The sequence below is a fragment of the Hyla sarda genome, chromosome 2 (genome assembly GCF_029499605.1).
Source record: "Hyla sarda isolate aHylSar1 chromosome 2, aHylSar1.hap1, whole genome shotgun sequence".
NCBI classification, from domain to species: Eukaryota; Metazoa; Chordata; class Amphibia; order Anura; family Hylidae; genus Hyla; species Hyla sarda.
In genome coordinates this window covers 319,804,173-319,821,034 of record NC_079190.1, presented here as the reverse complement: position 1 = coordinate 319,821,034, position 16,862 = coordinate 319,804,173, and the positions used below count along the sequence as shown (strand labels likewise).

The following is a 16,862-nucleotide window of genomic DNA, read 5'->3' as shown; positions in this document are numbered from 1 at the left end:
TCCGCTTGGGACCTGGTCCGTAGCATGGGGACTAGAGGGCTCCGACCTCCTCTTTCCCCCTTTATTGCCCTTCTTTTTTGGCCTCTCTTCACCCTCCTCAACCACACTTTCATAGTGGGAGGAATGAGAAAGATCGGCTTTGCTGCCCTCTTCTCTACAGATTCTCCTCATTTCCTCATCCAGCACATTCCCCTCCAGGGCCTCAGCAGTTTCAGGACTAACCTCTGGAGCAGGGCCAGAAGCTACCCCTGCCACATGGGAACTCTCCAGTTCCCTGCTTCTTCTCCGATTAGCCTCTCGCCTCAGCTTGGCGGGACTTTTCCTCTTCACTGACCCTGTTGCACCTTCACCCGCACTCGTGCCCTCCCCAGCTGAAGCAACATTACTGCTGTCTCCAGCCAAGGTGACTGTCGCACGGGCAAAGTCGCTAGGACAACGGCTGAAAGGGTGTCCTAAGACACCACACAGATGACACCGGATCGGCCTACAGGATGCGGCAAGATGACCTACCCCACCGCACAGTGCACAGACCTGCACGGTACAAGCTGCGCTAAAGTGGGTGGGGCTGCCACACCTGGGACAGACCTTGGGCTGCCCCTGCTAGAAAACTTGGATTCTGTCACTCCCAAGAAAAGCAGCTGAAGGGATGTGGGCAACAGTGCACCCCGAACGCTTCAGTTTGACGGAAAAAGTCCAGGCCCCAGACCAGATCCCATGTTCGTCATAGTTCTTTTTTGGCATGTCCGTCACATCCCCATATCGGCTGAGCTAGGTCATGATGTCATAGCAAGATAGTGACTCGTTATGTGTCCATACGGTCACTTTCTTGACCAAATTCTGACGGGATATCGCCTTTACACCACCTCATAGTTCGACCAGAAAAGTTTCAAACCCTCCGGCCGAGCGAAGCTGATGTCAAACTCGGAAGTACCGTAGGGGTGGATCAGGGCAAAGATGTCACTTGCCCTGAATTCCATCCGGAGGAGGAGCTCAACCACCTTTCCCCGAGGCGGACACGCATCTTCGCCCCTTCGCATCTTCGGGAGGGACCAGACCACCTCCCCGTTTTGTTCTCGGAAGGCGCCTAAGCCGTGTCTTTCTATCCAAAAAGACAGGTCAACCTCACCCCTCCCCTCTACCTGGATTGAACTGTAGAGCCTCCAGGAGGCGCTGTTGCAAGTGACCCCCAGAGCCAGATGGAGATGGGGATCCCCCGGCAGTGACACTGGCATAGCTTCTGGGAAAAGCAGCCACTACCGGGGGGGGGGGCAGTTGAACCAGGACCCTTATTCTTGACAGAAACATCAGCCATAACACCTCTCTCTGCCATTCCACTATCGCTACTCTCTTGCACTCCACTTGCACCCCTCTCTTGCACTCCACTTGCACCCCTCTCCTGCACCCTACTTGCACCCCTCTCTTGTACCCCACTTGCACCCCACTTGCACCCCTCACTTGTACTCCACTTGCACCCCTCTCTTGCACTCCACTTGCACCCCTCTCTTGCACTCCACTTGCACCCCTCTCTTGCACTCCACAAGTTCCCCCCTCATCCGCTCTGATACCACAACTCCTCCCATGCACACCACCATAATTCACATTCTGCACATTACCATTTTTGCTCTCACATTCACTCTTGCCTACACTCTCCCTTGGTGTGTTACAGACTGGGCTGGCTGGGTCTTTTTCATGTTTAATGGCTGCCGGTTTCAGAATTGGCGCTGCATAGTTCCATCTTCCTGTCTCTTGGGGTGCAGACACAGGCTCCGCCTCTGACATAGATGGCCACGCCCCCTCGCAAAAAGACTGTCCCTCCGGACTCACTCCCGCTACGCCTGCTACAGCCGACGCGCAGGGAACCTCCCCCTTTACAGCGGAGTGCCCCCTGGTGCCAGAACCGGTACGAACCACGTAACCAACAAGGTCCGGTGCCCGGACACTCCCCCCCCCCCCTCACAGGAGAGTGCCCTGCAGTGCCAGGACCTGTACCGCCCACTTCGACCGAACGGGTGAATTTGCCGCCATTTTCTGGTGACTGGACACCCTCCCCCCTCACAGGAGGGTGCCCTTTTTTTTTCTATAGCACCCACGGCCATTTTGAATGCACTACTGTATCCCCCATGCTGGCCCCGCTCCACTACAGAAACGGGGTCTGGCAGGTTGGGGGACCCAGCACCCTGAACCGACTTTTAAGCCGACCCAGACTTCTGGAAGGGAAAAAAGACAAACTTCACTTGTCCCTTAGTTTTCTTTCTTTTCTTGCCCTTCACTTTTTTATTCCTCCTCTTCTCTTCTGGGCCCAAATGGTCTCCAAAAGAAAAATTTTCTAGACGGGTGGGGGACTCCTGCATAACAATCGCCCGCAGGAGACCCCCGTCTGCCAAGCCGCTGCCTTCACCGCAGTCACTGCCATCATCATCCTCACTGGAGAGAGTTAAGGCCACCTGAGCCGGGTTTATATAGTCTGCACTCAGGGTAAGTGGGGGGTCAGGGGTAGCAATGGTGGCACATACCGATACAGTGTCCATATCCCCCTCACTCACATTGCCCTCCTCACCTCCTTCACCTTCCTCCATCTCCTCCTCCTCACTGCGGCAATCCTCATCTTGGTGACTTTCACAACCTCTGGAGGCCCTCATGCTGGAGAACCTCTATTCATGAATTAGCTTCTCACTAAGAAACCCAGCACCCTCCACAATGTCTGATCTCCTCCTCACAAGCTCCTCCACCTCTTTCCTCAGAGATCTCACCTTGATGTTGAATGCTGATCTCTTTGCTTTAGGTGCCTGATCCGCTTGATAAATGGCAAACTTTAGATCTTCTCTAAGGCCACGAAGCTGCTTTCCAAGCTGTTCATATTCAGCCATCTTTGCATGGATTCTCGATCCAAAAGTTTCCAGTGATTCTCTGTACCCCTTTACCCCCCATTGCTGGGGTACTGAGGATCCAGAGACAGCTGCCTTCACTGCACTCCTCTGCCTGGAAGAGCTTCTTTTCCTTGCAGGGCTTTTGCTGGAAGCTTTGCCGCTCCCAGCTGAGGACGGGGGAGGGGGCACCACATTACTGTGAGCTCTGGTCGTTCTCCTAATTCCATCCTGACTACTGGCTGTGGCATTTTCCTTGGCAGTATATATGTCAGCATCATCGGCTGGGCGGCTGCACAAATGTGCTATATGTGACAAGTGATGCTGACAGATTCATTCATAGCGCGGCGGCTGCATATGTATATAGATGCACTGTGGGGGGCAGATAACGCTATATGTCTGCCCCCAGCACATCTATATACATATGCAGCCGCTGCTCTATGAATGAATAGTATATCTATCAGCTTCATCTGGCTGGCGGCTGCTGGATTCGCTGCTGACAGATATACTTGTCACATATAGCGCTGCAATGGAAAATTAAGACAAATGCGCTATATGTGACATGTATATCTGTCAGCAGTGCAATCAGCAGCTGCCCGGCCGATGAGGGGGTATATACAGTGGTCCCTCAACATACGATGGTAATTAGTTCCAAACGACCCATCGTTTGTCGAATCCATCGTATGTTGAGAGATTCGTGCAATGTAAAGTATAGGAAGTTATACTCGCATGTCCCCGCTGCTCCGGACCGCATCCTCACCGCTCCCGATGCTGTTCCGCTGCTCCGGGTCTACTTCGGGATCCTCCAGCTTCTTCCGCATCTTCTGCACGGTCCGGGCCTCGCTTTCTGGTGACGTTATTACGCTGCTGCGCCGGCACGGCGTGCACAGCGACGTAATAACGACGCCGGAAAGCGAGGCCCGGATCCTGGAGAAGATACAGAAGACAGCGGAGGATCTCGAAGTGGACCCGGAGCAGCGGGGATAGGTAAGCAAACCTGTCCGGGATGCTTAAACTGCTATCCGACAGCGGCTAAAGCATTTTGCGCTGTCGGATAGCAGTTAATGCGATGGCCCCGACATATAAAAGCATTGTATGTCGATGCTGACATCGACATGCGATGGCCTCTGAGAGGCCATCGTATGTCGATTTGATCATATGTCGGGGCCATCGCATGTCGGGGGGTTACTGTATATATATCTAAAAGCGCCAGCGGGGGTCATTACCTTCTTAATGCGCAGCGGGGGTATATTTTTATAATGCGCTGGGGGAGCTAGATATATAGTGCTATACATCTTGCCCCCCCACCACACTTTTAATATACGTATGTCATGTCCCATCACATCGTTCATTTTTAAATTCCCTGCTGAGATCCCTGATTGGCTCCTCAGTACCGGCCATTCAGGGCTCCCAGCCCGGTGAGACTTGGTGCGATCAATTTCTCAGCCCCTGTACTGCAACCCCCATCATGAAACAAAGTCTGATCCATGATAAGGGTTGTAGTACAAACACAAATGTAGCCTCCCCAGCTGTCTGCAGACTCCCGCAGCCGGGGAATTTTTAACCCCATCTCTTCTGTGTATATAAATACCCCATGCTAAGACGTAAAATGCTCTGTGGGCAAACTACAATGCTCACATTTGGCTTTTGGAAAGCAAATTTTGCTGAAATGGTTTTTGGGGGGCATGTCGCATTTAGGAAGCCCCTATGGTGCCAGGACAGCAAAAAAAAGTTGGATGTGTAAATGAAAAAAATAATTTCACTAAAGTGCATTTTTCCCCCCCAAATTTTACATTTTTACAAGGGGTAACAGGAGAAAATCACCCACAAAATTGTTTACCCTATTTCTTCTGAGTATGGAAATACCCCATGTGTGGACGTCAAGTGCTCTGCTGGCGCACTACAATGCTCAGAAGAGAAGGAGCGCCATTGAGCTTTTTGAAAGAGAATTTATTTGGAATGGAAGTCGGGGGCCATGTGCGTTTACAAAGCCCCCCCGTGGTGCCAGAACAATGGACCCCCCACATTTGACCCCATTTTGGAAACCACACCCCTCACAGAATTTAATAAGAGGTGCAGTGAGTATTTACACCCCACTGGCGTTTGACAGATCTTTGGAACAGTGGGCTGTGCAATTGAAAAATGACATTTGAGGACTAAGTTAGGGATTGCATAGGGGTGGACATATGGGTGCCTCCGGCTGTTGCTAAACTCCCAGCATGCCTGGACAGTCCGTGGCTGTTCGGAAATGCTGGGAGTTGTTGTTTTGCAACAGCTGGAGGCTCCATTTTGGAAACACTGCCGTACAATACGTTTTTCATTTTTATTGGGGGGGGGGGCAGTGTAACGGGGTGTATATGTAGTGTTTTACCCTTCATTTTGTGTTAGTGTAGTGTTTTTAGGGTACATTCACACTGGCGGGCGTTTACGGCGAGTTTCCCGCTAGGAGTTCGCGCTGCGGCGAAAAATTTGCTGCAGACCCTACTTGTAAACTCACGCGTGTGAATGTACCCTGTACATTCACATGGGGGGGGGGAGGGGCAAACCTCCAGCTGTTTCAAAACTACAACTCCCAGCATGTACTAACTGACTGTGCATGCTGGGAGTTGTACTTTTGAAACAGCTGGAGGCCCACTGGTTGGAAAACCTTCAGTTACCTAGCTCAGTATTTTCCAACCAGTGTGCCTCCAGCTGTTGCAAGTAATGCAACAGCTGGAGGTATGCAACTACAACTCCCAGCATGCCAAGACAGCTGTTTGCTGTTTGGGCATGATGGGATTAGCAGTTTTGCAACATCTGGAGGGCTACAGTTTAGAGACCACTGAACGGTGATCTCCAAACTGTGGCCCTCCAGATGTTGCAAAACTACAAATCCCAGCATGCCCACACAGCAAACAACTGTCTGGGCACGCTGGGAGTTGTAGTTTTGCAACATCTGGAGGGCTACAGTTTAGAGACCACTGAACGGTGATCTCCAAACTGTGGCCCTCCAGATGTTGCAAAACTACAAATCCCAGCATGCCCACACAGCAAACAACTGTCTGGGCATGCTGGGAGTTGTAGTTTTGCAACATCTGGAGGGCTACAGTTTAGAGACCACTGTATAGTGGTCTCAGACTGTAGCCTTCCAGTTGTTGCTAAGCAACTCACCGGCTTCCGTAGGATCCAGGGAGTCGCATCGCCGTCCTCTTCTTCCGCCGATCCCCGGCCCGATCTCAGCCCACAGTCTCCGCAGATGGGTAAGTGGACTCCGGCGCCGGTCCCTGTCGGTTTCCCCGTTCTGCCCCGCCTATTGTGGGTGGGCAGTACGGGGAAACCGAAAGTTAACCCCGCCCCCGATCTGCTATTGGGCGTCGCATCTTGAAGACCAATAGCAGGGATAAGAGGGGTGGCACCTCACTCCTATCCCTTCCGGGGGATCGTGGCTGTCATGGACAACCGCGATCCCCCTTATATTCCGGGTCACCGGGTCACTATAGACCAGTAGGACCTAAGAACACCTGAATTCATCTGCGATCTGCGGTGATCGCCAACATGTGGGGGGTCTGATGACCCCCATGGGCATTTGCGCGGGGTGCCTGCTGATCGATTTCAGCAGTCACCCTGGTCCGGTCCCCGCCCGGCGCGGGGCGGGGACCGAAATTCCCACTGGCGTACAGGTACTCCCTGGGTCCTTAAGTACCAGGGACCAAAGGCATACCAGTACGCACTGGGTCCCTATGTGGTTAAAAAGGCGCATATAGTAAATATATTCCACTGCCTATGTCAAAACAGAATTCTGCTTCTCCCAGTCATTTATGTTAAAATGGCATATATGAAAAAGGCGCAAAAAAATGGCGCAAATAGCAAAAAATACACAACTATGCGCCATTTTACAGCAAAAAAAAAAGACGGGAACAGCTTGATAAATCTCCCCCATAGTGCTTAATAGGGGGTTATGGAAAATAGATGAGAAGTTTGAGCATTAACATATAGAAGTGTTAACCATATTCATTTATAGGATAGCTGCATGTGGAGAATGACATTGAAACCAAGGAAGACCAAGAAGAAGCTCCGAAGTACAATGTGGTAGCACATAGAACTCAATTTTTTCCTTATGCAAATTTCCTACATGTATGTCGAGTGGTTCTGTGCGAAATTGCACCTTACAGTTCAGATTTTGTCCATTAACAGAAGAGATGTAGAAGGGCTTGGCAAGATTAGACACTGGAAGATGGTGTTTATGGACCTGGGAGGCACCAATTAAGTTAACTGTGGAACCGGAGTCCAAAGGAGCAGAAGCAATGAAAGAAGTCTTGGCAGGGGTAAACACTTGATCCGGGGTGGTCAAGCGAGGAGAGGAAATATTCACATCAAGGGATGCCACTCTAACTTGTCCTAGATGAGAGCATTCTCCCGGAACAGGATGTATAGAACAGTGTTTGAGAAAGTTCTCCAGTCTGGCACAATATAGGTACAAATTCTCATTGCGCCGACGGGATTTTTCTTGCTGCGTTAAGTGAAAACGGTCCACTTCCATAGCCTCTTCGGTAAGAGGCAAAGTAGAGAGTAGAGTTGGATGTTGGAACACGGGTGCCAGATGACGTAATCGCCGTGTTCGGGCAGGTTCTTTTTCCAAAGGAAGTTACTCCTGCCTCTCGGCAAAACGTACATCAATTCAAGTGGCTAAATGGATAAGTTTGCTTAGGTTAGCCGGAGAATCTCGTGCAGCGAGAGCATCCTTGATTCTAGAGGAAAGTCCTTTTTTAAAAGTAGCACATAAGGCCTCGTCGTTCCATGAAAGTTCTGAGGCAAGAGTGCGGAACTGAACGTCATAGTCGCCAACAGAGGAGTTCCCTTGGCAGAGGTTCAGTAGTGCCATCTCGGCAGAGTAGGCTCGTGCGGGTTCTTCAAATGCATTGCGGAATTCTGTAAGGAAGGCTGACAGGTTCAAGGAGACCGGATCACTATGATCCCAGAGAGGAGTAGCCCAGGCCAAGGCTTTTCCAGACAGTAGACTGAACACAAACACCCCTTTAGCACGCTCTGTCGGGAACAAATCCGCCATGAGTTCAAGATGGATAGAGCACTGTGTCACAAAGCCTCTACACAGCTTGGGATCTCCGTCAAACTTTGAAGGCAAGGACAGATGAAGTTTGGTTCCGGAGGAAGCTGCAGACACAGAAGGAGGCTCAGCAACAGGTGGCTGCTGCTGCTGTTGTTGCTGCTGAGTGACAAGGAGGTGTTGCACCATGGCTGAAAGTTGATCCAGTTGTTGCACCTGATGAGTTAACTGCTGCGACTGCTGGGCCACGACAGTGCAAAGATTCAAGACATCTGGCGAATGCACCCTGGCGGTATCCATGGCCAGATCTTACTTTTATGGTCACAGCAGGTGGTGGATCCTCTGGGCCTGTGTGGATGATGACTTGAGCTGTGCCAGGGAGCGGAGTCTAAGGTGCCGCTGGTTTTCACCAGAGCCTGCCGCAAAGCGGGATGGTCTTGCTGCAGCAGGCGGCACCCAGGTTTCTAACCCTGGCACGACTCGTCCACACAGGTAGCTGGGAGGTGGCGTGGCATAGAGGGAAACTGGCAGGACGTGGCATGATGGCAGTAGGTCAGGGCAGAAACACAGGTGCAGGGTAGGAAGGAAGCAAGGAACAGGTACACAGTAACTGAGACACAGGACTTTCAAAATGGCAATGGAAACAAAGGAGGAGCTGATATTTAAGAACAGGAGACAAGTGTAGACACTTTGATTAATTGAGCACTGGCCCTTTAAGATTGAGCGCTCCTGCGCGTGTGCACGGCCTAGGAGGCAGGGGCACGCGCACCTGGGCTGCGAGGACAGGGAGGTGAGTGATAGGCTGGGGTTCGCATGCGGCCGCGGATGTTACACCAGCGCTTTGTTGCCATCCATTTCTTGGGTGCTTTTTGATGTATGTTTGGGGTCATTGTCCTGCTGGAAGACCCAAGATCTGGGAAGCAAACACAGCTTTCTGAAACTGGGCTGTACAGTGCGACCCTAAATCCGTTGGAAATCTTCAGATTTCATGATGCCGTTCACACATTCAAGGCACCCAGTGCCTGAGGCAGCAAAACAACCCCAAAACATCATTGAACCATATTTCACTGTAGGTACTGTGTTCTTTTCTCTGTAGTCCTCAATTGCGTTTTCGGTAAACAGTACAATGATGTGCCTCACCAAAAATCTTTATCTTAGTCTCATCTGTCCACAAGACATTTTCCCAGAAGGATTTTGGCTTCCTCAAGTTCATTTTGGCAAAATGTAGTCTTGCATTTTTATGTCTCTGTGTCAGCAGTGGGGTCCTCCTGGGTCTCCTGCCATAGTGTTTAATTTCATTTAAATGTTGATGGATAATTCGAGCTTACACTGATGCTCCCTGAGCCTGCAGGACAGCTTGAATATCTTTGGAACCTGTTTGGGGCTGCTTATCCACCAACCGGACCATACTGCATTGACACCTTTCATCAATTTTTCTCTTCCGTCCACTCCCAGGGAAATTAGCTACAGTGCCATGGGTTGCAAATTTCTTGATAATGTTGTGTACTGTGGACAGAGGCAAATCTAGATTTCTGGAGATGGGAACCAAAATTGTGGAAAAATATCAACAATCTCAAGGTCCAAGTCCTCAGAAGTTCTCGTCTCCTCTTTCTGTTGTCCATGCTTAGTGTGGCACACACAGACATACAATGCAAAGACTAAGTGAACTTCTCTCCTTTTTAATTGCTTTCAGGTGTGATTTTTATATTGCCCACACCTGTTACTTGCTCCCAGGTGAGTTTAAAGGAGCATCACATGCTATAAAAATTTTATTCATCCCCAATTTTGAAAGGGTGCCAATAATTTTGCCCAATACAAATAAAGTGACTGTTCCTGTATCCATCCTGCGTGGTTTGGACTGTCATTCCAAACCACGCAGAAGCACCTGGAAGAGTCCTATTTTTCGGATGCCTATCCAATTGATGTTCATTCAACACTGAAGTGACCCAGAGCCACTTGAGAAGGACGCCCCAGCCAGCTGACCTCAGTCTTCATTGTGATACTATGTGCAATCCAAGGTGTTGCGTCTGCAGCGCAACATTTTCTGGTAAGCAGATTTCAACCCATTTGTGGGCACTCGCTTACCTAATACCTCTACACTAGGAGAGCACATTTGTTTTCTTTCTCTAATGTCAATAAGTTTGTCCAGACCATTTTTGGAGTTTGGTTTGACATTATGTCCAATTTGCTTTTTTTCCTCCCTTTTTTGGTTTCGTTCCAATACACACAAAGGGAATAAACATGTGTATAGCAAAACATGTGTTACTGCAATCCTTTTCTATGAGAAATACGTAATTTTCTAGAAAAATTTCAGAGATGCCAACATTTACGGCCATTAGAGATGAGCGAATCGAAGTTGACGAACAAGAATTCATTACGAATTTCATGAAAAATTCGATTCGCAACGAATACGAATATCGCCGCGATTCTATCGCTCGAATCGCTTCATTAAACTCCATTTTACAGCGTTCCATGCTATTGGGGACCTAAGATGGCGGATCCACATGTGAGTACATGGGGCCGGGGATTATGGAAGGGCGGGAAACAGCGGCGGGAATGAAGGTAGGCGGGCTGACCCTGAATCACATGTGAGATGCAGCCTATCAGTGTTCAGTGACCCCTGTGATGTCACAAACCCTATATAATCGGCGGCCATATTGCCTCTCTTCATTTATCTATGCACTCAGATGGAGAGGACGGGACTGTGTGTGTGTGAATAGTTCATACCACAGCGTTACACTGCAACTGCTAGTCACATCAGCATTAGGGAAAGGCAGGAGGGCAGAGGGCTGTGCTGTTACACTGAAAAGGATCATTGATTGCTAAACCTCCTATTCACGTTATTGAGCATTGCAGCAGAGAGGGCAGATAGCTGTCAGCTGCTTCATACAGATCTCCAAGCTGCCTGAACTTTCTGAAGCATCTTATCTCCTCATTGTTCAGCCCAATTGAGTTTATTTTTGTTTGCTCCACAAAACTTCTGCTGCTCAGAATTGTGTGACAGATTACTGCCCTCATCAGTGCATACCGCATAGGTACATCCAAGTATTGTACCATTTAGTAGCTGTCAAGGTGCTCCAAACCATCAAAGTCCAAACAATAGTATCCACCGGCTGGTGTTTTAGAAAAATACAGAGTTTTTTCTGCTAATAGTTAGGCATATTACTTCCCTCATCAGTGCATACCGCATACGTACATCCAAGTATTGTACCATTTAGTAGCTGTCAAGTTGCTCCAAACCGTCAACAAAACTTCTGCTGCTCAGAATTGTGTGAGAGTGCAATTTAGGGTTTAATCCCTGGATTTCTTTTTTGTGGTGCTGCACTGTTGGGTCCTGCTGCTGTTCAGAAATACATGATTGTTCAGTGGACTGTAGTGCATTTGCACCATTTTTTACCAGTTAATCTGTCAAGGGGCTGGCTACATACTGTGCAAGTCCAAACAATACTATTCACCGGCTGTTTTTTTTTTTTTTTTAAACAGTTTTTTCTGCGTATAGTTACGCATATATAACTGCCCTCATCAGTGCATACCGCATAGGTACATGCAAGTATTGTACCATTTAGTACCTGTTAAGCTGTCAAGATGCTCCATACCGTCAAAGTCCAAACAATAGTATCTACCAGCTGGTGTATTACAAAAATACTGAGTTTTTTCTGCTAATAGTTAGGCATATTACTTCCATCATCAGTGCATACCGCATACGTACATCCAAGTATTGTACCATTTAGTAGCTGTCAAGGTCCTCCAAATCGTCAAAGTCCAAACAATAGTATCCACCGGCTGGTGTTTTACAAAAATACAGAGTTTTTTCTGCTAATAGGCCCTCACCAGTGCATACCGCATACGTACATCCAAGTATTGTACCATTTAGTACCTGTTAAGCTGTCAAGGTGCTCCATACCGTCAAAGTCCAAACAATAGTATCCACCGGCTGGTGTATTACAAAAATACAGAGTTTTTTCTGCTAATAGTTAGGCATATTACTGCCCTCATCAGTGCATACCGCATAGGTACATCCAAGTATTGTACCATTTAATACCTGTTAATCTGTCAAGGGCCTACATACTGTTCAAGGACATCCGTAAGTAATCACCTGCTGCTGTTCTAGACAAATACTGTTAAAAGAGTAGTGTAGCATATTGTAATACCCTCATAAACGCACTAAGTATGTCAGGCAGAGAAGTGCCAGGACGTGCACAGAGGAGTGGCAGAGGCCTAAATATTCCAGGCAGAGTTGGCAGCAGACTTGGGGCGAGTGGCAGCAGGAGTCGCAGCTAGAGACCTGAGCTCCCGTTATCAGCCAGCGGTCGTGTCTCCACCAGCAACCCATCTGCTGTCGTCAATTGGTTAACACGCTCATCCACATCATCACAAGTGACATCTGACACCCCCCGTCAACAGTCGGTGGGTTCCTCAGACACAACCCTCAGTTGGCATGGCCCCGGAGCAGTCCGTGTCCTCCCATTGCCTTTGTCCTATGCTGTTCCCTCTCCTAAAGAAGTATCTTATGCTGTGGGTTCAGCTCCACTATTTACTGAGGACGATCCAATAGAGGACAGTCAGCAGCTACTGGACAGCCAAGAAGCCGAGGAGACATGCACCGCTTGCTCCGCTAGGCGGCCAAGTAGTGATGCGGAGAGTGACGTGGAAGGGGGTGTTGCAAGTGTTCAGGGTCCTGAAGCAGACACTGTTGGGGAACCTGAGGAGGACATCAGTGACGTGCACACAACTGTTGATGATGATGAAGCCGATCGCAATTGGGAGCCGGGTGCAGAAGGGGCTTCATCATCATCATCAGGAGAAGGGAGTTGCAGGTTGCCCTTGAGGCAGCAAGGCGGTAGCACGGTTGGCAGTCAGCGTGGTGGCAGTAGTGGAAATTCAGGAGCCAAGCGTGCCCGGGGGAGACCACTTGCTTTGCGGCAGCCTACCTTTCCGGGAGGTAGTGGAACAGGGGTTCCTGCAGACGGTGCCAGTAGCAGTCAATTAGTGCGGACTGTGGGTGGGAAAATCAGCTACTCGGTGGTGTGGAAGTTTTTCATAAGGCATCCGGAGGAGGTTCACGTAGCCACATACATGATCTTTCGGCAGAAGGTGAAGCGTGGCCAGGGTCCCAATGTCAGCACCAAGGCCCTGCGTCAACACATGCTTCGCCACCATAAAGCGGCCTGGGAGAACCGTGGCTCCGATGTAGTGGTCCAGCCTGCTGCATCACCCAGTGGCCATCCGCACCCTCCTTCATCCAGCCAAGGCTCCACCACCTCAGCCGAAGGGAGCTGTGTGTCAAACCCTCCTTCTGTTGCTCCTGCTTCTCCCGCTATTAGTCAGCCATTGCGACAACAATCTATCGGCGAAGCCATGTCCAAGAGACAACAGTATGCGCCCACTCATCCAATGGCGCAGAAGTTGAATGTGCTCCTGTCCAATTTGCTGGTGTGGCAGTCCTTCCCTTTTCAAGTGGTGGACTCTGCACCTTTCAGAGAATTGATGGCTTGTGCCGAGCCGAGGTGGAGAGTCCCAAGCCGTCATTTCTTTCCAAAGAAGGCAGTACCAGCCCTGCATAAGTTTGTACAAGAGAAGGTGGGCCAGTCCTTGAGCCTGTCGGTGTGTTCAAAAGTGCACGGCAGCACCGACGTGTGGAGCTGTAACTACGGGCCTGGACAATACTTGTCTTTTACGGCTCACTGGGTAAATGTGGTTCCTGCACAGCCACAACAGCAACTTGGACAGGTCACACCGCTTCCTCCTCCACGCTCTCGCTCCCAGGCAGTTGGTCCTGTTACAGTGTGCGACGCCGCCTCCTCATGCTCCACCGTGTCCTCGGCCTCCACTGCACGTCCAAATCTCGGCGGCCCTTCATCGTATCGTGTGTAGGGCACGGCAGTGTCAAGCTGTTCTTCACATGGTTTGCCTTGGCGAACGGAGTCACACAGGGGAGGAACTGCTAAAGTTCCTTCGTAAAGAAATACGAGTATGGCTTACTCCACGAAATCTGGAAATGGGAACCATGGTGCCAGACAATGGGAAGAACATTGTGTCCGCGCTGCGACAAGGAAGCGTGAAACATGCGCCCTGCATGGCACATGTGTTGAATCTGGTTGTCAAGCACTTCCTCAAGTCTTCACCCCATTTGCAAAACATCCTGAAAATGGCAAGGAAACTGTGCATGCACTTCAGCCACTCGTACACCGCCAAGCACACCTTCCTTGAACTGCAGCGCCAAAACGGTATCCCACAACATAGTCTTATTTGTGACGTTGCCACACGTTGGAATTCCACCCTGCATATGTTGGACAGACTATGCGAACAAAGAAAAGCCATCACCGATTTCTTGATGATCCAAGCAGATAGGAGCACTCCCCTGTGTAACTTCAATGTGAACCAGTGGCAGCTCATATGTGACACCTGCCGTTTGCTGAGGCCCTTTGAGGAAGCTACATTATTTGTGAGTCGTCTGGATTACGTCATGAACAACATAATTCCACTCCTACATTTCCTACAACAAATGATTGAAACCATGGCTGGTTGAGGCAATGGAGACGTTGCGCCTACATCTCAAGGCTACATGAGCCCTGTGGGGGCTGAACTGGAGGAGGAGGATGAGGGGCAGAGCGGAGCACAGTTTAGGTTGGATGATATGGCCGGTGTTTCTAGTCTTCGGACAGGAGAGGAGGAGCAGGAGCAGCCAGAGGAGCTGGAGGCTTATGAGGCAGTTGAGACAGAGGACCCAGACACATCATGGCAGTATGCAGTGGAGATGGAGGCAGGTAGTCCCTCCGAGTCACTGGTGCAAACGGCACGATGCATGCTCAGTTGCTTGCATAGTGACCCCCGAATTGTCAAAATTCGTCAGCGGGAGGACTTCTGGATGTCCACCTTATTAGACCCTCACTACCGTCCCAAAATGGGGGCCTTTTTTACACCCACCAGAGAGGGAGGACAAACTGACCTACTACAGAGACATTCTACGTAGTCAGTTGGCTGATGCCTATTGACCACATGGTCCATCCACTCGCAGGTCTGACTCGGGGGGCCCTCTGCGCTCACCTTCCACTGCCATGGCTGCTGGGGAGGGGAGGGGTGGGAGGAGCAGTAACAGCTCAATCTACAGTCGCTGATGAGTAGCTTTCTTCACCCGCATAGTGAAACAACTCATCAGCAGCAGGTAGACATGGAGCAGGACCTGAACCACCAGGTGGTGGCATACCTTGACATGGCCATGCCAGCAACCATTGAAGATCCGCTGGACTTCTGGGCAGCCAAACTTGATTTATGGCCACAACTAGCAGAGTTTGCCCGGGAGCAGGTGTTTAGTGCGGCTGGGGCCATAGTCACCCCAAGGCGAACTCGTCTGTCCACCAAAAATGTGGAGAAACAAAAAACAAAAATAGGAGAGCGGACAGGATCGATATTCATATACAGCCAATTTCCTGTGTCAAGGGAGCAACGCTACTTACTTCGGGGAGAGGTTTTTTTTCGTCCTTAAACCCCCCTCAATGCGGCCAGCCTGCGAACGAGTTCGTCTTTCACCACGCCATCCAGGTACTTTACACACCGTTATTCATTCGCTCCTTTTTTCGGATCCGTCCGAAAATTTTCTTTATAGTCACTACAATGCACTGAGCTTCATTCAAAAGAATAACTTATTTATTTGTTAATACATATAATCCGACGCGTTGCGGGGAGAAAATTCCCCTTCTTCAGGGATACCTATTCCTAACACAATTACTGCTTTTATATGGTTCTATGACCCCATATTCACCCCGAAACAATTGCCCATTGGCCGGGACATTAAAATAACTAAAATTCTATTTCATCTATACTTGCTCTATACATTCATTAAAACCATTCGGGACCAATGTATTTAGCTTAAAAATATAGAAGCTTTCTATCCTACATAAAGTGGAGAATCTACGCAAATCTTCTGCTATTTGCTCCACGGGAATTACCCGTAGTAACCCTGGATCTGCATTATGATATATTGAAAAATGACGGGAAACACTATGCTTTAAATATTTATGCTTAATGTTAAATCTATGTGAATTTATTCTTTTTCGAAGTGTTTGTGATGTGCGGCCCACATACTGGGTCCCACACGGACATTCGAGCACATAAATAACAAAATTGCTAGCACAATTTAATTTAGATTTTATAGGAATTTCCTCACCAGTAGACGCTTGTTTATTTTCTGTTTACCGTTTTCTATATGTGAACAGGTACCACATCTCTTTTCATTACATCTGAAAGATCCTTTCAGTGTTTCTGGTACTTTTTTTGTTTTTTTATTATTTATATTTGTATTTAATTTGGGATACGAAGATGCAATTTCTTGTGCTACTGTTCTTGCTCGCCGATAAATAAACTTTGGTCTAAAGTCATTAGTTCCTAAAGCTTCTTTTACAAAGGGGTCTTGTAATATATCCCAATTTTTTTTGAAAATATTTTCTATTTTTTTGGCATCTTTGGAAAAACGAGATACAAATGCTGTACAATAATTTATTTCTTTATCATTTCTATCTTTTTTCTTATAATTTAAACTTTGTTTTTTTATTTGATCTGTTCTCACGATAAGATCTGCTTTCTTTCTAGCACCTTCAACAATTCATGATGGATAACCTTTTTCTAAAAATCTATTCTCTATTATTTTAGCTTGATTTTCATAGCATTTATTTTCGGAACAGTTTCTTTTTATTCTATGTAGTTGTCCGAACGGAATATTAACCTTCCAATTTTTTTTTATGACAACTTTTAAAATGCAGATAGCCATTTTATCAATTGATTTAAAGAGCGTTCGTGTATTAATTTTATTCTCTTTTATATATATTTCCAAATCCAAAAAAGTTATGTTTTCTTTATCTATATGTTCAGTAAATTTATTTAAAATGTATTATAAAAAATTACCCATAGACCCGTTACCAAAATGTAAAAAAGAATTAGAAATATTAATACAAGAA

At 48.4% G+C, this 16,862-nt stretch overlaps 1 protein-coding gene across 6 annotated transcripts in view; it reads left to right on the top strand.

The window, feature by feature from the left end:
• Positions 1-16,862, top strand: part of LOC130356372 (acidic mammalian chitinase-like) — a 101,142-nt gene that overhangs the window by 57,827 nt on the left and 26,453 nt on the right. The window contains exon 1 of one of the 6 annotated variants that reach the window (XM_056557811.1): positions 6,046-6,103. The exons of the other annotated variants lie outside the window; for them this stretch is intronic. Within the exon in view, the coding sequence (XP_056413786.1) occupies positions 6,100-6,103 (4 nt within the window). The 5' untranslated portion in view covers positions 6,046-6,099. Of the gene's footprint in view, positions 1-6,045; positions 6,104-16,862 lie in introns of those variants that run through there. 6 annotated transcript variants of the gene reach the window in all.